The sequence below is a fragment of the Clarias gariepinus genome, chromosome 11 (assembly GCF_024256425.1).
Source record: "Clarias gariepinus isolate MV-2021 ecotype Netherlands chromosome 11, CGAR_prim_01v2, whole genome shotgun sequence".
NCBI lineage: Eukaryota > Metazoa > Chordata > Actinopteri > Siluriformes > Clariidae > Clarias > Clarias gariepinus.
In genome coordinates, this window is record NC_071110.1 from 10,694,377 (window position 1) to 10,718,604 (window position 24,228).

The 24,228-nt window shown below is 36.9% G+C and overlaps 2 protein-coding genes across 2 annotated transcripts in view; one reads left to right on the forward strand and one right to left on the reverse strand.

Annotated features, from left to right (window-relative positions):
- gabbr1a (gamma-aminobutyric acid (GABA) B receptor, 1a) overlaps window positions 1-6,824 on the forward strand; it is a 60,124-nt gene extending 53,300 nt beyond the window's left edge. The window contains exons 21-24 of the mRNA XM_053506680.1: window positions 996-1,123; window positions 4,437-4,565; window positions 4,724-4,867; window positions 5,703-6,824. Of these exons, the coding sequence (XP_053362655.1) occupies window positions 996-1,123; window positions 4,437-4,565; window positions 4,724-4,867; window positions 5,703-5,966 (665 nt within the window). The 3' untranslated portion in view covers window positions 5,967-6,824. The remainder of the gene's footprint in view (window positions 1-995; window positions 1,124-4,436; window positions 4,566-4,723; window positions 4,868-5,702) is intronic.
- Window positions 6,825-11,550: 4,726 nt separating this feature from the next.
- tnfb (tumor necrosis factor b (TNF superfamily, member 2)) lies at window positions 11,551-16,992 on the reverse strand. Its single transcript, XM_053507477.1, has 5 exons — window positions 16,947-16,992; window positions 13,429-13,800; window positions 13,261-13,312; window positions 13,087-13,155; window positions 11,551-12,483 (listed from the first exon to the last, which is right to left on the reverse strand). Exons 2-5 carry the CDS (start codon window positions 13,600-13,602, stop codon window positions 12,032-12,034), a joined length of 747 nt encoding a protein of 248 aa, XP_053363452.1. The 5' UTR covers window positions 13,603-13,800; window positions 16,947-16,992; the 3' UTR covers window positions 11,551-12,031.
- Between the last annotated feature and the right edge of the window lie 7,236 nt (window positions 16,993-24,228).

Here is a 24,228-nt window from a genome sequence, read left to right on the forward strand (position 1 = left end):
GTAGTATTGGGAAGCAAAGTTATCATTTATTACATAGTCTGGGGAATCAGAGCTAAAACAGAAGAGGGAAAATACCAGGGTTTTGAAATGCTATCAAACGAATGTGCATTGCCATTGTTTTGTGGATTTTTTTCTCTCTCTCGCTCTCATTTAATTTTCCTTCTATTACATTCCTCTCTGTAACTGTTCAGTGTTATTTATCGCTGGTATCACTTAAAGATAAAAAAAAAACATGACATTTCAAATCATGAGAATACAGTCAGACAGTTTTTTTTAAACAGGTCTTTAACCTGACCGTATTGACCATAGTGATATTTACCGATAAGTTATCATGCCAATCTGCCTTTTAATAAAGACTCATATTTATCTTTATAGTATGAGTAATGCTGGTCACTTTGACTGTGGTCAATGATTCAGCTCTGGAGCGCAGACACTCTAACGGGACAGTGATAGTGAAAACATACAGTCAAACACAACTGTCAGAAATAGACACATTTTTTCTTAGACGTGTTGGTAAATTACCAAGAATTTTTTTTTTGTACGATTAAAATTACTCTGTAACTACATTAATGTCAAACACTAAGTGAACTTCCATGGGTTTTCCCTGAGTGAGAATTGACAGCATTAGGTAATAGCTCGTGAGCTTAGATCTGTCAGAAAATTTCCACTTTCAAAGCAGGAGTGGGCCATTTGTGTAGGTTCTTGTAAACACGCAGATACTTTTAAGCTGCAAATGACATTACCTATTACTGTACACCTCAGAAATAATTGTCCTATGTGTGATACCATGGCTTGTATGTCCAATTAGGATACACTGTGTTCTTGGGATTCAGTGCAATACACTGCAATTAAAGCATGCCAGGTATCACCTGTCATTTATTTATGAAGAAATCTATAACCCTCAGAACACAGAGTAATTAACTTGATTTTTTCCCCACATGTGTGTTCTCAAAATGTATACAGGAGAGGCTTAATTTTCATCTTTCTGTCCTTAGGAGTGGTTTACGGCTATAAGGGGCTGCTTCTGCTACTGGGAATCTTCCTGGCCTATGAGACCAAATCAATCTCCACTGAGAAGATTAATGACCACCGAGCCGTCGGCATGGCTATCTACAACGTGGCGGTGAGTGTCACTGCTGGTTGCTGCCATTCACAGCGCTGCTAACGATTTCTTGCCTCTAGCGTCTCCCTACCGCCATTATGGTAGCGTGTCAACCACAGACTGGACATGATGCAAAAAATTAATGTGATGGCTTGATTTAATAGACTGTCAATGTCAGTCAAAAGTTTCTGAACATACTATATTGGAATATATATAAATTTTCGAATACAAAATACTTGGTAGTGAATTTTAAAATCTTTATTATTGATATTTAATGAACTGAGAATTTTTGTAATTTTGTTGGAACAATCTGAATTTAATCTAATCAGACAAGGACAAAGTCTTTATCAGTTTAATTAAGCACATTATATTTATCCATCCCTCCATCCAACTATTAACCTCTGTAGTCCAACTATAGACAGTGGAGGCCCATAGAGATCATTGTATTTATTCCATTTTTATGACCGTGGGTGGACCTCCAGTTAGCATGCAAACTTCATGCGCACAGACCCCGAGGCGGTTATCAAACCCAGACCCTGGTGGTGCAAGGCGACAGTGCTAACATTAATCCATTGTGACAGCACATTATATTTATGCTTTACAGTTAATAATAGTTCTGTCATTTATCTATTATTAAAGTCTTATTCATAGCTTTAATGTTCCAAGCCTTTTAGCGTTTAATATAGAACTCATTAAAAGTTCCATTAAGAATTTTTTCAACTGTTATGTAGAGTTTTGTTTGGTTTGTGGCACGAATGGTGATTGAACTGTAGGGGAAAAAAAAAACTTGGCTGACACAAGTATTCGCTCGCCTGCCTTCACATGCATATGAACTTTAGTAACATCTAATTCTTAATCCATAGGGTTTAATATAATATAATATAATATAATATAATATAATATAATATAATATAATATAATATAATATAATATAATATAATATAATATAATATAATATAATATAATATAATAATAACTAATAATATAATATATTAATAACTAATAATATTAATTAATTAGCTTCAACTGTTCTTGGAAGGCTTTCCACAGGGTTTAGAAGTGTGTTTATAAGAATTTTTGACCATTCTTCCAGAAGCACATTTGTAAGGTCAGTAAGGTCCACTGATGTTGGACGAGAAGGCCTGGCTCTCACTCTCCACTTTTCTGTTCTATTAGGTTGACGTCCAAACTCACTCATATATGTCTTCATGGACCTTGCTTTGTGCACTGCTGCGCAGTCATGTGGGGAACTCGTGTGGGGCTGTTTTTCAGGAGTTAGACTCGGCCCCTTTAGTTCCAGTGAAAGGAACCTAATGCATCGGCATACCAAGACATTTTGGACAATTTCATGCTCCCTACTTTGTGACAGGGACGGCCCCTTCCCGTTCCGACATGTCTGTTTCAATTCATCCTACGAATTGGACGTTACTCAAGTTCATATGCATGTTAAGGCAGGTGAGCGAATACTTTTGGCAATGTAGTGTATTTAAAATAGAAATGTGGATTGAAATGTCCTGTGAATTGTTTGGCCAAACCACATTTTTATTCAGTTGTGATTGGAGCTTATAATATTCTCCTCTCCTTTTTATCTTCTTTTGGTTTTTCTTTGTATTCTTCTTTTAAGCAAATAATTTTTAGACATGAAAGATCAAGGAAATGCTGAATTGTTATAGGTCTACAAATTAAAAGAAAAAATATTGCACATTTAAAAGTGCATGTCTGTGCAGTAGCACGGCCTTTAAGACATCTTGTTGTTCAGGTTTTAACCATATTTCGTTATTAACATCTCTCTGATTGTCACTTAACCACATTTTTTTTTTTATAATTCTCTCCCAAACTACTTATGATACCCAGTTTGTTTCATGCCTTTTTATTCCAGACTGAATTTGTATAACCAGACATTTTTTTCCACCCAAATTGTACAAGGGAGTTCTTTTAAATGAAGTCTAGTGCTGAATGCTTCACTCTCTTACCCTGGCTGCTTGAAAACAGTTCTGGTAATAACTGCAAGTGCTTTGAAGGATGATTTGCATAATTGAAACCATTTCTCCAAATCCCCTCCCTCTAAAATGGGTTTAATGAGAAAACTAGAAAACACTTGACTGGAACATGAGGGTGGCTGCTGCTTTAACCACCTGCAGAAGATCTCAGTTTCATCAGATAATGTTTCATCTCTTTGTAGGTTGTCATAGTCACTTTTATTTATAGCTATTATATTTGTTTTTGTCTGGGAAGGGCATGGAATAAATGCTTCAGTGCTGTGATTATGTAAAAATACATTAGTAGCACTGGAAGTACAGTTCAGTAGGGTTGTGTAATTTGTCGAGGCTCCAAACACAAATGAGATTCTCTGCATGTGTCCTTACTTATACATCATTTTACTTTCCTCTAGACACACGCTGACTGTTAGACTGTATGCAATATCTATCTAATGTGAAGTTCTTTAAGGTTGCTCATACCTTGGGCCGGATGAAATGCAGTTTGTCACATGGACCATGTTCCTCAGTCTGCCACGTAAAACTATAATAAGTGCATAAGCTGCATTTTTTTTTTTTTGTTGTATAGATCGAAAATACATTAAGACACCTGACCACTACACCCAGCACACAATCGTCTAGAATGTCTTGGTAGACTCTAGAATTTGGAATTTCTTCTCTGGAACTAAGAGGCACTTGGTCATGTGTAAAAATGTCCTGTGCACAAACTGAGGTTTATGGCGTCATGGTTTGCCAATTTTCTAGTGGAAGAACTCAAGTGTCCTGCGTTTGTCCCAATCCGGTTCAACTCCTCATCACACTGTGTGCATACGGAAATGCTCGTACTTTCACTTTTAAACATAGCCATGGCTTTACTGTAAAATCTTTTAACCACACAACTTCACAAGCGCTTAAGTGATCTCCATTCGTGATTTTTTCCGACCACATTTTTTCCACACACTTGTCGGTTCAGCACTATCCTCCCAGGTTTTGATAATGTGCTAAGGCTTCTTAACCTTGTTCCGGTAACTGTGAATCTCCTTAGTTGTTTTCTTTGCTTATGCCACCCTCATAATTTAACCCTTCTGAAACGGCAACTTTTTGGTTGTTGTCAATACTTTTGTAACTCACATTAAAATGCACTGGTGAAAATTGCATTGTTAGTTTAATTATGCTTCTGGCACTCAGTGGTAAGGGTATTTCTATAATTCAAATGAGTAACATGAAGGATTAAACTTGGTGGTTGAGGCAAGTTCACATAACAAACTATTATTTTTGATACATTTAAAATGTTTCATTAAAATGATTCTCTTTCTCTCTCTCTCTCTCTCTCTCTCTCTCTCTCTCTCTCGATGTAGGTTCTGTGTATGATCACAGCTCCTGTGACCATGATCCTCTCCTCACAGCAGGATGCGTCTTTTGCCTTTGCCTCTCTGGCTATAGTGTTTTCCGTCTACATCACTTTGGTTGTGCTGTTTGTGCCCAAGGTTTGTGAAACATAATAATTTTGCTTTATTTTACACTTAGCTTTCTCTATTCTTTTGCATTGTTGCTTGTCTTGCTTTATATGTTCCTTATAAACTCCATTTGTGTTTTTGTAGTTGTGTCACAAGTCTAACAAAGTGTTTGTCCTACTGTTACGTAGATGCGGCGTTTGATAATGCGCGGGGAATGGCAGTCTGAGCAGCAGGACACACTTAAGACGGGATCGTCTACCAATAACAATGATGAAGAAAAATCACGGCAACTGGAGAGGGAGAATCGGGAGCTCCAGAAGATCATCCAGGAGGCATGTTCAGTAACTCTTTTATGTTTCTATACTATAAAACAATACCCACATAAGACCGCAATATATGGCAAAAATTTACTAATCAATTTAAATCATGGAGGCCTGCTAAATGCTTTTTTGATTTAAAGGGATTAAAGGGAACACTGTTGGTTTGAAATGATTAGAGCCCCCTGGTGCCTGTGAAGTGAATTGCAATTACAATGAGTCAATTTTTAAAAGACAATGTGCGCCTTTAAATGAGCTTGTAACTTTAACTTTACAGTATTGTGGCCTCCATTCCTGTGTTTTATTGTTTTATTTATTTATTTGGAGTTTCCCCCAATTTGGACTTCCTGATTCCCACCCATAATTCCCCGATGGAAGGGGTGGGTTAGGGATGTGCTTCCTTTGAGATACATGAAGCCAACATCTGCATCTTCAAAGCAATGCAGCACAACACATTCAGAGGAAAACACTCTATTCTACATGCATGATCTCACAGAAAATCTGCTCTACCCTGCATGCATGATCTCACAGATACACTCGCGGTAAATAGCAGAGGAGTGAGAGAACGTGCTCTGAGCTCATGGCTAATTTTGCTAGATTGTCTCCTTGTTATGGAACTCACAGTTTCTTGATGGCTGAGTGACTGCTTTTATGTTCTTGTTTTACTTAATAATAATGACTTTAAGGTTTAACCCCGAGTAATATCTTCACATTTCCTTCAGTCCGTCATCTCCTACACAAACCATCAGTAATTATTTCTTATTCAGTAAATCATTCTGAGTGTATTTGAATGTAAATTCTTTTTATTTCTTCATTTCTCTCTCTATAATTTTTTTTTTATTTGTTACAGAAAGAGGAACGTGTAACAGAACTACGAAACCAATTAGCCGAACGTCAAGCTCTCCGTGCTCGGAAACCCACATCTTGTCAGAACCAAAACCAGAACCACAGCGTCTCCCCTCCATCCTCATCTGAGCCTCCTGGTTACTCGCCTGGCACAGAGCAGCACTCGGTGCCTCCCTCCTTCTCCAACAACTCCTCCCTCTACCAGGGCGAAGGAAAGCTCAGCCGGAATCACTGCCACAACAGCCGACTCCCTCTTCTCTACAAATGAGCCGGACAGAACTAAACACCACCGAGCTGTATGTCGATGAATCCATGTGAGGTAACACAGTGTAGTACAATACCTTTGTTTTTATTAACTCTATCACACCAGTTGCTTTTCTTTTTAGCAACATCTGGCAATATGGGTTTGAGTCTTGTGATATGCCAACTTCTGTATCACCACTGTATCAATATTAGTATCAATATCCTACCGTGTATCAATGTATATTATGGAGTTTGTCTTGTATTACAATTTGCAACTTTATAAAAAAGAAAGCACAAAAATGAAGGTAAATTCCTAAAATGAGCAAGAACATTCCTATATAGGGAAACACACACATACACACACATATATAGGAATGCATATTAGTATCATTTCAATCCGTACAATCTTTTTTTTTTTTTTTAAAGAAGTGAAACATGTGATGCTTTATACAAAATGTCACTCTCTCTTCTTCCATTTAATCCTCTTTATTGGGGGAATCCCTCAGGGGAATAAGAGCATTATCCCTTAGGCAGGGGAGGCCCCATGTTTGCAGAAGTGAAATTGATATTTAAAGCTCTCCAGGTGAGTCAGTTTATGTACAAGCTCATCATTCACTTTAAAAAAAAAAGGTTTGCATGATATCTTCCTTAAATGTCTAAGTCTTCCAAGAATGATTCTCTACAAACATAAATACTGCACACGTTTCAGGCCTGGTCTCCGTTTTAGGAATAGAAGGAAGGAAGTGAGAAGACTTTGGTTTGGTTTGGAAGAGTCTTTATGAACGGTGAATCCCCAACACTGCTTTGTTTAGCTTAGTATGAACCTGCTTTCAGAATTCATTTAAGTTTGGATTAAAAAAGAAACCCATGCTTTTTTTTTTTTTTTTTTTTTTTTACGTATCGCTTCTCTGGATTTTTTGTAATCTTTCTATATGTTTTCTTACTTTGATCCGTGTTATAATCTTTTTTCCCCTTTCCATTCGTTCTTGATTTTTTGCATGAGCACACCAACAGTACAGTACCAAATCATGTACTATAGCACACAATAAAAGCACACTGCACAACGAATGGAAAATTATTCCAATTAAAAAATTTTTGAAGTTCGATATTGCCATAGAAACTCCAATTAATATTCAGCACAAACAATAAGCCTTACTCAAACCCTTTACTCTGCACTTTTAGTATAGATACAGTATGTATGTGTCTTTAAGGTAGTGTTATTCAAAGAGAAAATACTGTATATATATATATATATATATATAATGTGCTTATAGTGATGAAATCGAATGATATTCAGAAACAGTCATAAATACTGATACTCTCGTGCAATATTTCAGTACTCCTCATCCCTTGTGTCTTTTTTAAAATACAATACTGAGCTTTATGTTCGCAAAATACTATTGATCATGTTTCACGCTTCGGGGTGTTCGTGTGTTACATTACTGTTGTAATGTGTTGGAATCTCATTCTGATAATGTGTCAAGTTTCTTTGTGTAATGACTTAGCTGAACATATTTACCCACGGCACGACATAGCCAATGTTCCTACAGCATGTAAACATTATATACACTAATTTAGCTCAGGGTATGTAATTATACTATCACTTTATATAAATAATAAATGTTTATTTATCTGATATGTGCACATTATAACTTAGACATACTCATAATCATTCCATATATGAATTAATAATCCAAACCCGATATGATTTTTGCTAATTTATTTGTAATTATTCTATGTATTGTAAATACAATAATCTTTTATCTATATGCAAACTTTATAGATCAATAAAACCCATTATTTTGCACTGACTTTAAATGTTGTCCAGATGTTGATTTAGTACATTAGCAATATGTGAAATTACTGGAAATTAAATGAAAAATACATTTAGGAATGATTTACTGTATTTTTTTTTTCAAAACAGTTTTGTACATGTAAGATTTTCCACTATACAATATTTCACAAACTTTTTCTAATTTTTCATTAGAATCCTATTATTATTATTATTATTATTATTATTATTATTATTATTTAGTAGTACAAACATTTCCATTTGTCTACATTTGCATGTTAATTAGATGAACAATATTGAAATTCTAAGAATTATTTATCAGACTAATATTAATATATAAGACGGAATATTTAAAGACTTTGCTATAGTGCACCTGTCAATGTGTCCTGTAGGGGGCCTCATGAGTCCACTACATTTACTGTATACTGTGCCTTATTCCATGGGCAGTTATTATTGGGCGATTATTATTATTTTTGTGATTATGGCTGATATTTAGTTTTAAATCCTGACATCACCTTATATAATTGTGTGGTTTGCTCATGTTTAATAACCCGTGACCGGCCAGCAGTGACTTCATTGTGCATGACAGTATACGGAAGGGGCAGGAAGTAAACAACCGCTTCCAGCCCTGAAGTCAGATCCTGTTTCCTTGTATCTAGTAAAAGGTGGGCTGCTTGCTCTGGCCCACAGGGTACACCATGCTGTTTCTCCTTTTATGCATAACTTTGCTCTATTTGTCAGTACAATAAATACCACATTGATGCTTATCTCCTAAACCACAAACAATAAGACTTTGAACAAGGCTATGCTGCAAAACCTTTGGCACTTTAGAAGACATTACATTATGGTGTTAATACATCAGGACCTAATCTCTACTTACCAAATTTGTAGTGAGACCACTTTAAGGAATATTAATTATATAAGTTGTTAATAAAGGTCAATAAAGATCAATAAAATCCACAATTAACTCTCATAAGAATTTCTTCTTAAATCTTTGTATTGGTTGCAAATTGGCCAATGTGTTATTTGTCACATGCAAACATACTGTGTATCATGTTCTTGACTTTATAAGATGGTCATCCTACAAGCCTGTTTAGTGTTTCTAAGCTTATTTAATAATAAGTGTAATAAAAATTGACTTCAGAATATGAGTCGCTTGTTGTAGAGTTATTAAACTGTAGGTCACCTGATGCTACCTGAACTATTCAGACTTAACACCTTTGCACTGTACTATATGTATACACTGACAAGAACTTTATTAATTAACTTTTCAACAACACAAGTTTAACAAGGTGTTTATTGCACACAATCAGGTGTCTATCAAGGTGTCTATATTGTTTTTTTTTTTCTGACGCTAAACAAATTTCATGACCTAAATGAACTCCTAATATGCATTCCTATAAAATTTAATTTATAGAGTCAATTCAATTTTATTTCTATAACGCTTGTAACAGTGGCTGAGCAGCTTCACAAAAAAAAGAAAAATGATGTAAATGTGTATAAAATGTGAAGAATGTGTATGAATCATAATGATAAGATTGTCCCTGATGAGCAAGCCGTGGGTGACAGTGGCAAGGAAAAACTCCCCGAGGTGGCAGTAGGAGGAAAATCTTCAGAGGAACCAGACTCAACAGGAAACTTATTCTCATCTGGGTGATAACACACAGCAGGAATTGATCCGCAGGCATATCGGGTATTGGGAGGCTGGAAGTTCAGTATAATAGTTGATGCATTCAAGTTAATATGGAATCCAGTTTATAATTGGAGGTTCAGGTAGACTGAAGCAAAATCAAGTCCTGAACTATCGAGCGACTGCAGTCACAAGTCCTCAGAGAACAGCTGTCTGCATCAGCCAAGGTCAGGACCGTCTTAATGGTAAAGTGGAATCGTCCCCAGTCACCGCACGGGGCCTCAATGTGACAAGATCTCCAACCAGAAGCGGGAAACCAGGATGAGTCAGACAGGTCTAAGGCCAGAGGGGGTCTGGATCACTGGCAGCTCAGAAGTGGGATGTGTACTGTAGCTTGACTGAGAGAGACAGGGAGATGGAAAGAGGGAGAGGGCGAGAGAAGGGAAGAATAAAGAGAGAGAGATAACAGTTACTGTAGGTATGGTCACAGTCACATAGTGTATAAAGTGAATGTATATTTAGTGCAAACAGAGACCCTGGCAGGACTAATAATGACAGCATTACTAAAAGCGAGAGGCAGAAGGAAACAGAAAGGAGGGCTCTTTGGGAAGTAAAGCGACCAATCACTTCACCATCAACAAATCTGAGTGATCAATGAGAGTGGGGAAGACAACATCTAAACATACCAGTTCACCATAATCCCCTACGTCCATTAATCCCCCAGACAATCCATTCACAAAAATGCTTGGCTAAATTAATAGGTTTTCAGCCTAGCCTTAAACACTGAGACTGTGTCTGAGTCCTGAGCATTAATTGGAAGGCTATTCCATAACTTTGGGGCTTTATTAGAAAAAGCTCTGCTCTCTACTGGGGTTTTTATCATACACAGAACTGACAAACAGCCTGCATCCTTTGATTGAAGTAGGCATATCAAAGGATGCAGATTGTAAGAAACCAGCAGTTAGGTACCTCCGGTACTGTAGTGCGAGACCATTTGATGCTTTATACGTCAAAGTTTCAATTGGAGCCAATGCAGTGTGGATAATATAGGGGTGATGTGCTCGTATCTTCCGGTTCTCATTCTTGAGAACTCTCGCTGCTGCATTTTGAACGAACTGAAGCTTGTTTATACACCTAGTTGGAACAACCTTGATGGAACAGAAAGGGCATCCAGAGTTACAGTATGTCTTCATTTACATATTGGGTGGTGTGGAACCTGGATCTATTGTGAGGAAGTAGAATAAGATGAGGAACATGTTACTGTAGCTCAGTGGATTGTTGATCAGTAAGTTGATGGTTCAAACCTCAGATTGAAAGAAAGAGTACAGTATGTGACAAGATAAAGGCTTACCCCATCCCAGGCAATTTAGGGATAACACAAGGTGGGATTCACCATAGATGGGGTACAGGTGGATACACATTACACACTTTGGAAACACCAATCAGCCTAATCTGCATGTTTTTGGACTGTGTAAGGACCTGGAGCTAACCCAGAAAGCATGGGCACAACATACACACACAGACTGTATGTGAGATTCAAACGCTCAGCCCTGGAGATGAGAGGCAAAAGTGCTATTCGCTGTCACTCTACCTCTCTAACACCTACTATAGCCCTTTAAATAAAGTGTTATCTCTTTAGCATTTCTGTGATTACCACGAAAAGGAATTTGCTGTACTGAGAAAATACCCGAGAATCTGCTTCCTCAATAGTAAAGGGCAGTTGTTGGGCTCCACTAAAGCTTACTAACGCTGTTCATTTGTAGTTTCACCCAACTTTTTAACACCAGATCAAAAACATACATAACATTTATACTTACTTCCTCTAAGTTTTGTGGTATCCCCAAGTCATCAGGGTGAAACTAATGTACTTCCATATTTAATAAGCGCTACAGTATGTGGAAAAAAAAAGTAAGAGTATGTCGCATTTTTTCTTATACAGTTTTAGAGCTTGACCTAACTCTGACTTAAAAGTATAAAAGGCATCTATCTATCTATCTATCTATCTATCTATCTATCTATCTATCTATCTATCTATCGATGTATAAAAATGAGGTTTAAAATGATGCAGGATTTCTTAAAAAGTTTTTAAGTATTTTATTCACACCATTAAATAAATACAATAATATAATAATACAACAATAATAATAATAATAATAATAATAATAATAATAAATAGACATGCATGAATGAAAAAGTACATAAGATAATGCCACAAAATAACATTAAATAAATAAAAAAATGCTTGTTTAGAGTCACTTTAAACACTAAACAAAAAGTACATTCATTATAACATTCAGTTCAGTTTGTACACAAGCAGTTTTTGTAGTGAGCTACACTTTCTCAGTATGAACATACAAGCTTAACATGCTGGTTTAAAAAGAGAACAGAGCAGTAGCGTTCTCCAAAGTCTCAGGTCAGTAGCCTTTTCACACACCAACTAGAACATCGTAATAAAGCAAGTACAATGGAGAACTTCGCAGCACTTTGATACACTGTATCCAAATCTTTACATTTACAAACATTAGTAATTTCACATTCCTCAAGTGATTTAGTATTCAAAAATCACCCTGAGAAATACAATATCTTAAAATTGGTGTTTTAACATAAAACACTTTGTCTTTCAATTGGTCAACAGGTGTCCTTTATAGCAAGCAGCATCAGCAGGTTTTTACAGCTCAAACACCCCAAAAAAGGTCTTGGAAGTTTGATCCTCAATGTTAGTAAGATGGTTGGTATCGGTTGAAAGTTTGTCCCCCTTATAAAGCTGAAAGACAGCACCTAGATAGATGGAATCATAGACAAAACGTCCATTCTGCTGATTCTCTGTGGCTTGGCACATTGATTTGACTCCATTGAGCAGGAAGTGTTTCTCTTTGGATGGTGACGTGAGAGATGACCACCGAACGCTGTAGCTCAGGTGTATGTTACTTTTCGCGTTTTCTTCGTCATCTGAATGGCACTTGATCTTGAATGAGGCTTGGCTGTAGACAAAGTATAGGCCGTCATGGGGAATGAGGATGCTGTTGTTCTCCAGTGTGAGGCCTCCTTTGGTGAAGGATTGGTCCACTCCACTCACCCAGCGTGGAGACCTAGACATTTGTCCTACGGCCTGTCTCGAAGCTAGAAAGATAAAGGATTTTGTTTGAGTAAGCAGTATGAATAAGCACTATCCCGATATCTTAATAAAAGTACCAGATTTCTGATTTTAGCAGAAGTATGTTCCATATAGACATTTAATTACAACTTTTGAGGATGTCCAGAGGGTATTCTAAAGATGAACTTTTTAGCATGAGGTAGAAATGTCCTTATTGGTTATCTATGTAACAGTAAGGCATTTTTATTTAAGTTTTCATTTAAAATGACTTATAGCTGGGGAGTGACAGAGGATCATACTTTACATTTCAATACTTAAAATTTGAACCTTTGTTATCAAGGTATAGATTAATGTTCTTTATTTTACAGACCGTTTGCTTTAATTTCCTTTTACATTTACATTTAGGCCGATTTGGCCGATGGTCTTATCCAGAGCGACTTACAAAAGTGCTTTGAAGTTTCCATCATTGGATAGATCCCGACACCGGGTTACTAACTAAGTACCATCAGTCAAACACTGTTAAGAATTTATTTTTTTATAACACTATTACATTTTCTATTAAATCCTGGCACTAATGCTACATTTCCAAACAAAGTAAATGCCAATGACAAATAGGTATTGTAACTTACCATGGAGGTGAATGGCTGCCTTTGTGCTCTTGGCAATCTCTGTTAGCATTTTCTGTTGACCTGACGGATCTAGGACACAAAAGGAGGCATTGTTAATCTTCCAAGCCAACATATCATGAAAGTCTGTGGCTGTGCCATTCACAGTGATTTGAAGAATCATTTCTTGTATCTTACCTGTGCTTGTGGTACCTTTCAGCTCCATAAAAGTCTCAGCTTGATGTTTATTCTGTGGAAGAAATAATGAAAAGAATGTTAAAAGAATGTCTTTGCCTCTCTTCATCTTCCCTGACTTTCAAATCTCTCAGGATGATAAACGAGCCTTTACTGTGGCTTCACACTTACCATTGAATGCCAAACAAAACAGAAAGATGCGACAGCACAGAGACAGAGGAAGCCCAGAGCACCAAGTATTGTCCATGACCAAGATCTGGATGTCCTCACTGCTTCCACAGTAGGCTGGTAAACATCCCCCGTAGCTGCTTCTACGTCGGCTGCTGTCACCTTATAGCTCTCCATCCTGTATTCGGTCGCTTAGTTTCAACTTCAGTGCAATTTATTTGTATGGTACAAGACTTTAGATGAACCCAAGACCTGTCCAAGGTTGTATCTGAAGGGAATTGCGGTGTACTGAGTGCCTTCATGGAGTAGAATTCACTAATATTTATATGAGAAAGAAGGGGAAAGTCCAGTGATGTCAGGGGAGCAGAAGTTGGTCTGAAAAGGGAAAGAACGATTTAGCTTGCAGGCACACCGACACTCTCACAACCTCCACCCCTCCCACACACACTCACACACTCACTCACACACAAAGAGTGAGAGAAACCGTCCCTCTGTGTGTGCAAGCGAACAGGTTCAGTGAGTGTAATGATTCAAACATATATGCAATCATTTCATCGAAACGAAAAAACAAAGTTTCAGATCCTTTAACACTTTTTGGGTCGCTTTTATATCTAACAAGAAATCTATAGAATATATATATAGAAACCATTACATAAGTGTAACTTTCACACACGTTCGTTGAATGATAGTGTAAAGAAAGAGAAAAGTCGTCCCTAGCAGAACGATGTTAACTGCAGGAAGTCATTAAGCCTCTAATAAAGTAGTAAGCAAGTTATAAAGTGAAAGTTAAATCAATTACAAGGACTCTTTACTAATGATTCACATAAGAATTACTAATATAGTAAACTTCAAACTGACAACTTGTATAGGGTTCAATTACAAAACTACACCATAGAAACTACACATAAGAAATCAAACTCATATGTTGCCTAGTGGATTAAACTCAAAGATTTAACTAGGATTGATCTTTTGAATTAAACTAAACGATTCAACGTTAAAACTTAAATATAACTGAATGAAAAGATTAAACCTTAACGTGCATATTTATAACCACGTGCCTGTCATTATGGTGTTACTGGTATTACATAATTCATACTTTTGAGATTACTTTAGATCATAATCATTTTGAGAGACTCGCTAAGGACTCTCGACTCTCTCCCTAGGTGGTAAAAGTTATCTGCTGCGGGGAAATAGCTAGTGGGTAGGAATTGCCAGTGACTGAATTGTGAGAAATACTTTAATTCTTTATAATTAGGTCGTTAGCTGATAATATTATCTCTGTTATCTAGGACATGGGCACATGGGTGGTATCTGGCATCATTAACACATTTAAACACTGTTAACCAAACCAGACTCCATATCATACTCTGAGAACATTTTACTCCTTTGCAAATCATATAGATATAACAAATTATATCTAGTTTTTTTTTATAGCATTTGAAAACCAAGTATTCAAAGAAACGATGACACTAATACAGGAGTTATGTTCTATTAATTTTGCACCATTCAGCAAGCACAGTTTGGTCCTCTACATACGTTGTGTCTTTCCTTACAGCACACTCTCCCTCTCCTCTTCTTTTGCAACCCCATGTCTAGAAACCTGTACATTCATGTCTCATTTTTCCACAAATACAGTAGTATTTAAACTGCTGAAACAAAATCTCCTGCTGTTACGCAAGAATCAGAACTCTGCTATGTTACTATATATACAAGGGAGTCTTTTGTTTAAGCAATCTACACAGGGCCTGTGAGAAATACTCAGCCACTAAGACAAAGTTCACTTTATCTCTGATATGTTATTATGCATTAATGTAATCAGTTTATTTGATTTATTAAAATGCAAACAACTTGAAGCTTTATCCATAGTTTTTTCTTCAGAGCAACAAACAGGATTGCTTTGCATGTCAATATAGGTCTTTTGTTCACAGTTAACTAATGTCTCACGGCTTTACTTGCAAGTCCCGGCTGGCCCAGGAGATTAATACTTTCCAGAAGAATGTCTTTAGACATTTATTAGAATGATAATAATTCATTAATAATAATTAATAATGAATTAATTATTAATAAGGGAACTGCTCGATGATGAAAAATGATATAATGTATGTTTACCAAATTGATCAGTTTTAATGCAATGATATTTAATTATCATTTCTAGCTGTTACACAATCAGAGCGGTTTTCACTTATTGTTATTTATTTATTTATTTATTTATTATCTTTCTTTCCTTTTTTTTAACACAAGGTTAAAATTTATATTTTAAAAACAATTGCATTACTGTTTAATGACTATGCAGTTATTTCTGCTCAAGTTTGGCTTTCTGTGCATGTGCTTTTACAAAGAAAGATGACACATTCATCTCACCTGCTATATTTAGACTAATAAGGTCCCCCTGGGCTAAAGTACTAAATGCCTTTAAAAAAATATATGAAAAAAAAGGCAACACAGCGTGACCACCTTCTTTTGAGCCACTTTGGAGTTTTAAGTAAATGTTAAGTGTACCGCCTTAAAAAAGATCCAACCTTATTTCCTGCCCACACCCTTTCTTTCCACCCGAAAATAACCTGCAATCTAATGGATTAGTAAGCTAATTCTGTGACAAAATGACTCTGGAACAGGGACGGTGATCACTGATTGTGTTTGTGTAGTGTGTGTGTACCTCACCTTTTTTGCGTAGTGTTGCAACTTGGGGCTGTTTTCAGTGTCATAACAGAAGATGATTTTAAAATATAAACAATTAGATTTTACGCTTCAAGCATGTGAAAATAATTCCGGATTAAGGAAATGCACATTTTCAATGGTGTGCAGGAAAGCCGAGATAATAGTGCCATTAGCACGGAATGAAAACATAAACGTATCATTTGCCTGTTCATGACATTAAACTAATCTATTAGTGGCTGAATGTACAGTATTATGCACTTTATGATGGTATCAAATTTTACCAGTGGATTCTCAGCAAAATGTCTACAAAGGCATTTGTAGAAATAATGTTGGCCCTCTAAATTTGTAATTACCCCAGGAATTTTTGATAAGCAGTGGATAAACAGAAGTGTTTCCAAACTCATATAAAGGGAATTCATGGGTAAATTGAAAATTTCGAAAGAATGTTAATGATTTTGCTTATACATTTGCAAGATACCAATTATTTTATTACTTTTTACAGCTACCCAATAATACTTTTTCGGAATAATTTGAAACGGAAATGGAAACACCTCAGGGAGAGCTTAGCTGTGCTGCTTTCCAGCATCTTGGCTTACTGCCAACAGTCATTAGCATGCTAGCCGGGTGAGGCAATCCTTCCCATGAGCCGGAGATTCCCTATCTCCTCCCACGTGCTCAGCATTTTAAAACGCTAGACTAAAAAATATGTGTTTGTTTGTTGGACATAATAATTCATACCACATGCTTTATTCGAGCGGCTAAACATGTAAAACTGGTAGATGTCGAAAATTAATTTGAAATGTAGCTGTCGAAAATGAACGTGGCTAGTTTCACTTTTGAGTTCATGATGCAACTTCACTTACAACGCAGGCGCTTTCCAGTGGAGATTCCAACAAATCACCCGCCTCCCAGCACGTCTGTTTCTCTCTCTTTCTCTCTCTCTCTCTCTCTCTCTCTTTCACTCATGTGGCAGTGAAATTCATTTTCTATTTAAATATGGTTTTTTTTTGTTTCTGTTTCCCTTTTTAAAACTCACTTTCTCTTTCCCCTTCACTCTTTTTTTATGCTAAGTGTTATGCTAGACTACATGATAATAAAGGGTAAATTATCTAGAAATAAATTACCTACAGTACACGCTCACAGCTGTCTATACAGATCTGGGGAAAAAAGGTGTGTGTGATGAGGTGGCATTAGGAGGACTGCCACGTAATCCACCCTACTGAAGTTGCCTGCTGAAGCGGCTCAGGAAAGTTGAGATTGCATCACCAGTTGAAACTCTTGGTTTATTTCATGCGTCCGATTACCCTACTGATATATAATAGGGTAAATGTTTCAACCTATTGCATCACCAGCCTTAGCTATTACTGAAACCTACTGAGGTTGCAGGACTTACAAGGTCCTGAATGTCACAACAAACACTGCATTATAAACTTTTCATCCTTTAGTGGTTTGCTATTTGGTTAGCAGTAAAACCTTCCTAGAGAGTACTGCTGTATATGATCAGCCAGAACATTATGAACACCAGCCTAATGTTGGGTTAATCCCCTGTTTCCTGCCATGACCCCTTTGCCCTGTCGACTCCACTAGACCTCTAAAGGTCTGATGCAAGCCATCTGTAGGAGATTTACGTACTGTAAGTTGCAAGGGTTGGCTTTCATGGATTGGTCTTTTTCCAGCACATCCCACTAATACCTTATTGGATAAAAATCTGGAGAATTCAGAGGCCAAGTAAAACAACTCAAAATCATTGTTGTGTTCGTCAAACCGTTCTTGAACAATGTTTGTTGTGTTGAAGGGCACAATAACCTGAGGCCACTGCCATCAGGGAATACCCTTTCCATAAAAGGTCGTAGCTGGTCACCCAGGGATTTCCAGCATCCCACTGCCTCTGGCAGCTTGCCTTTGTCTCATAGTGCGTCCTGGTGCCATCTCTTTCCCTGGTAAGCCATGTACATTATCATTTACCCAGCTACAACCATACTGTATGATATGAAAGAAAACTTGATTCATCAGACCAGGCCACATTCTTCCATTGCTCTCTGATCCAATTTCTGATTCCCATGTGCCCATTGTAGGCACCACTTTGTGAGCATGGGCACCGTGACCAGTCTGCAGCTACATTTAGCTTTGATGACAGCTTTTCACACTCATGACATACTCTCATCAGAGTCACGAGGTAGTCACCTGGAATTATTTCTTGTCAAGAGTTAATTTGCCTTCTTAATGTGCTTCAGACCATCAGTTACGTAAAAAAAAAGACTGCACATTATTACTTACTTTAAAAAATGAAGGTCAGTCAATCTGAATTTTTTTTTATTTGAATGAATCCCCAAGTGCAGTCAGGCTTCCTCTACTGCAGAGGATACGTTTGTTAGAGTTTAATTTTTATTATTATTTACTGCACCTCAAATTAGAACTCAGATAAATGCTTCTCAGGGCTCAAGCAGCAGACATATTTCAACATCCACATTTCAGAGTCAGGCCCTAGCAAAGTTAACCATTACTTTGGAAGAACTACTAAAAGAAGAGCCTTACTTGAGTCAAGAAACACAAGGAATGTACATTAGATCACTAAGAAACTGTCTTTCAGTTAGATGAGTCCAAATTTGAGATTTTTGGCCATGTTTGTCTTGGCGAACCTCCATAACTGCCTATGAAAGACAGAGAAGAAGGAATGATGGTGTGGAGGTGCTTTTTTTTTTTTTTTACACTGTTGGTGTCAAAGGTGAGGGCACACTTAACCAGCATGGGACCATCATTTGTTTTCCAGGAGAACAATGACATCAAACAGAGGGAAGAAAAGCAGCCAACAAGTAACTCCTTCAAGAGTGTTGGAAAACCATTTCTGGTGACTACCTCATGAGGCTTACAGGGAGAATGGCAAAAGTGTTTAAAACTGTCATCAAAACAAAAGGTGGCTACTTTTCATATTTAATCTGTCATAATTTCAATAGAATTTCGTATATATAAATTATGTATATATGTATATTATGAAAAATTCTGATAAAAACATAATGTATAAAATGATGATAATATAGCATTTAAGCTGTTAATTATCATATGCTCTAAAAACACAGTACACTAATTCAACCTACACTTTGTCACTCATGTGGCAAATCTGGACTTTTGAGGTAAGGCACTTCTCCAGGACAAATATGACACGAAGTTCCTTCTTTTTGTAGCATGTGTGACCTTTTAGGAATTGAAAGCCACCCACTTCTCACCGGTTGGAACAAGGCTGTAATGTAAAGGCCAGGTAAAATCTATACTCTGTGCTGATGTGGGAACAGTTTAGGCTTTTGTTACATAATAGAAAAAAATGGAAGAATGGGGAAGTAGCAACAGATAAAAATAGACACATGACAATCAGTGTGGTATTCAGATTCACAAGATACTTATCTTATACACTTTGGAAAAACATTGATTCATGCTAGTACTCAATAAGTTACATAAGGCGGGGCACACATAAATTACACACAAAAACAGCCTTCAAAAGAAATAACTCAGTTATTTAAATACTGAGCAGGTTGAGAACACCCTCTCTAGTGGAACACCTAGACACACAGCACAAAACAAATTCAACACAACACAGTTCAGCATGGCAGACATGTGTTGTGAAATCTGCCCTTTGTTTCAGGGAGAGACCTGTGGTGTAAGAACCCCTGAAAAGGTCAATATCAAGATTTAGAGTAATAAGACCAGCATAGCCACTGTTCGTGCATTTTATTGTTACTTTACTTGTTGTTGTAGTTCTCCACAGCAGAGTGGGATGGTTTTCAAGGACAGAATGCAAAGGTTGCATCATTGGCCCCACTATTTACTGCACTTGTTTCCAGCTTTATCTCTGGTTTGTCCCATACTTTAGAGTTGGTTCCCATTAGACCCCATTTACTGGGGCCTTGGATTTGGCCTCTTGACATTTGGCAGTTTAGGACAACCTCTTTTATATACTTGTTCTGTATGAGGCATCGTCTCCCAGATCTAGATCCCAAAATATTACGTTTGCTTCAGGGAGAATGGCAAGTCCCCATCGGTATTAGTAAAAGTATATGTGACAGTCACAGTATGGTGTATGGTTTCTCTAGAAAGGCTAATGAGCTTACTACAACCTTTCTGAAAGGGGTTTGCCAAGATCAGATCTCCCATTTGCCTACATTTTTAAAGGTTTCTTCTTATACAAGATGCTGAACTGAAACAGGGGCCTCCCAAACTGCCTTCTGCAAGTGATTACACCGATCAGTCGTAACATTAAATCCACTAAATGAAAATGAATATCTCTCATAATCTTCTAATAATTGCACCTGCCATCAGATGGGATATATTGGGCAGCAAATGAACAGTCAGTTCTTGATGTGGGCTTATTTGAAGCAAAAAAAAAAAAAAAGTGAGGATCTGAGTGACATTATCAAGGGTTAAATTGTGATGTCTAGACATCTGGGTTATAGCATCTCCAAAAAGACAGGTCTAGTAGGGTGTTCTTAGTATGCAACAGTTAGTACCTACTAAAAGTATTCTAAGGAAGGACAACTGATGAAATGAAGAATATAATGCAAGAATTAATCATGAATGGTTTGAGAATCATGGCAAAAATTTTAATGGGTTGACTTCCACAGATCTTAATTGATGGTGCTCAAGGAAATTTGATCCATGGAGGCCCCATCCAAGGAACTGCTGCATTATTGTGCCAGATACTAAAATGCACCATCACACCTTGTGCTGTCAACATGGTAGAGCTGTTTTTCTGGCACTAGGGAGACCCACACAATGATAAATGAGTGTTAGACATTTAATTTAATGTTATGACTGTAAACAAAAAGAGTGTGAGAAATTGATGCTTGCTTATGCTGGTGAGCAGGTAACTTAGGCATTCATGGTCTTTGCTCAAGGCCATATTACTCAAACCATTCCACCAAAGCGCTCGGAGCAGCCATGCAATCATTAATGACACGCTCCACTTTTATCAGGGACTGGCCCATTGAGAGATAAACATTTTTGCCATTAGCCCACAGATGGGATAAACCAAGGGAAATGCACACAAATTTCACCTAACGAACATGCTAATTAGTGTTTCTCTTTTCACTTTTTCGAGTAGACCATGTATATGTAAAAGAAGAATTAACAGCTATATGGAGGCTTCCGAGTAATCAATGATTCTTTAAGTTTTCCCCATAATTATATTTACATTAACAAGCATGTTAAAATTTAATATTTTTTTCCCTATGTTTTCAAGTTTCTCTTCTGGCTGATACATACAATTAGACTTTTATGCAAATCAAACTATGTTTAAATGTCAGAAAAACGCTATCTTTAGAACCCTTAAGGGGCATTATTTGGCTTATCTGTGTAGACCAATATTAGAGATTGTTTGAACTTGAAGAATTGTAAGTAGCTTAGAACCATCCAAATATGCCTAAAAATGTCCTTAAATAAATGGTTTGTTTATTCTAAACATGTACATTTTTTAAACTAAAGTACAACCACTGTCCAACCACACTATGTGGACAACAAGTATAGACATCTGACAATCATACATACTGTATACATGCCTCATGCCTAGGAAAACATTCCAGATTTAGTTCCTCTTGGCTGTTATAAAAACCTCCGTTCTTCTGGGAAGGTTTTCCCCTAGATTATAGAATGTGATAATGGTGATTTTCCCATTCAGACACAAGAGTGTTCATGAGGTCAGGCAGGCCTGATGTGTCTATTTTCCAGTTTATCTCGATGGTGGTCAGTGGGGTCTAGATGCAGTCCACTCTTTCACTTAAACCTTTGCAAACCATGCTTTCAATGACCTTGTTTTGTGCGGAGAGGTGTTCTCATCCTGGAGCAGGTAATATTTTATTATTATTATCATACAATATGATTACACACTCTGGCAACTCACCCCCACCCTGCTGGCCAGCTTCCACATTGGAACTGAGGACACTAGTGTTGTTACAGTCGCCAATGTAACAGGTGACAGTAGGTACCTAGTTGGTGTGTAAACCACCAAAAAACACAAAGAAAACAACAGTACACAGGAATTGCACAATCAATGGCATCCTTACCTACATCGAATAATGGAAAAGTGACGAAATCTACACGTGGACTTTATTGATTTCACCAAGCATTTGATTGTGTAAATCTGTAACTTCCCTTTAAAATCTTGAGAAAGTTGGGATGTCTTCCTTAATGATTTTGTGTCATCAAGAAGCTGTACTTTGGAATGCATGGATTATGTATTGGAAAACTTGTTTTTAAACCAGTTGAGTACACTAGTGGTATCAAGCAAGTCTCACCCTGGGATAAATATGCTACCAGTGTGCTCTCCCTTGCCTTCAAAAACAAAGTCCAGATTACAGGATCAAGATTTACTTTAGATTTGACTGTGACATATTTAACCTTTGGAATTAAAGACCAAGAGACCCAGCATGTACATAAAAGAAGCCCAATATACAGATATGATTGTCATTTTTACCAGTCATGATAAAGCATTGCACTTACTGTTATCCACCTACAACAAGCTGTCAAAGGAAATGGGTCTTTGGATCAACATAAAAAAAACAGAAACCATGAGTGTAGGTGAACAGATTTCTATGTCACTGAACATAAGCCAAAGAAAATAGACCAGTTCATATATCTTGACAATTATCTCTTAAAGACTGCAAATAAGAAAAAGAAATTATTGTAAGATTTCAAGCTGCATTATGCGTGATTGCAAGGTTAAGAAATAGGGTTTTTGACTGTGGAGACCTCATTATTGAGATGTATGGAAGCAAAACCTTGATGATCAAGCTTCTCAGAACTGTCCAGCAACATCTGAGATCCATTCTAAGATGAGGTGCCAAAATCATATATGACCAATTCATCGCCAAGGATAAAGTGTTGGATTTTGCTAAAACCACATATATCTTTTTTTTTTAGATACAAAGACACAGAAGAATATTTTGAAGTATGAGGGTTTACAGTACTTCATTCATGAAGAGATTTGTAGCAAACCAGGAAACTGGCCAGCATGACGGAGGTTGGTAAGAGAGGCTTCGAAAAGAGTGACAAGAACCACGAGAGGATGAAGGTGGCAAAGTGAACTGTTTGGATTCACAATTAATACATTCCTAATCATCTTGTAATTTTGTGGTTTACCCATGTCGGTTGTCTAAGGAATACACATTTTGAGAAAATGCCAATCTTACCTGCCGTCCTACTCTATTAACTGTGACTCACAGTTTACAAATCTTAAAAGATCAGACGATGAGATTAGCACATGCAGTGGAGACGGTACTAATGATGTCACATCCTAAATAACAGTCCACTTCCATGTTTGTTTATAAATAGCTTTGATTTAATGATTATGATTTATGATTATGTGATTTTAACATCATTTCTTTTTATAATGGGAAAATAGGAGACAGTATAAATACTATTAAAGTTATAGATATTCTTTGGTTTTAATTGACTTAAAAATTGTTTATTTAACTGAGCAAGAAGTAAAACATGACATTGCATAGAGTTTTATTTTATTTTTCATAGACTTTTATTTCTCTTATACAATTCAACAACTATTTGTCGGCAATTACAATTTATTTTAATTGTATATATATATATTGATTCAAACCACACATAATGGCATAACAATAGCTGTTTGCACAAGTATATAACAAATTAAGATCTCTACTTGTCCTGTATCCTGTGCACACACACAAACACAAACACACACACACACACACACAACAGGGAATTTAGAAAAAGCGACTGACTTACTCTGCATGTCTCTGGACTCTGGAAAGAAACCGGAGAACCCAGAGGGAATCCCCCTAAGCACAGGGAGAACGCGCAAACTAGACATACACAGACCACAAGGCAGGTTTCGAACCCTTGATGGTGGCGATGCGAGGCCGAAGCACTACCCACTACACCAGTAATCAATTTTTAAGAGTCATGCATACCGTCTTAGAGAAATGAATCTTCTTCTTTTATCTTCCTGAACAGGTTCTTCTTGCAAAATTTTCAATCAAATAGTCTATGAATCTAAAATTTCCTTACAATAACGTATAACAATGTGAACATTTTATGTTACTAATTAGGTTAAACGATTTTTGTAAAATTTTCAGTAAGTGTACTCATTAACCATCCAGAATTCTGTAATAAGTTTACTTATATCTT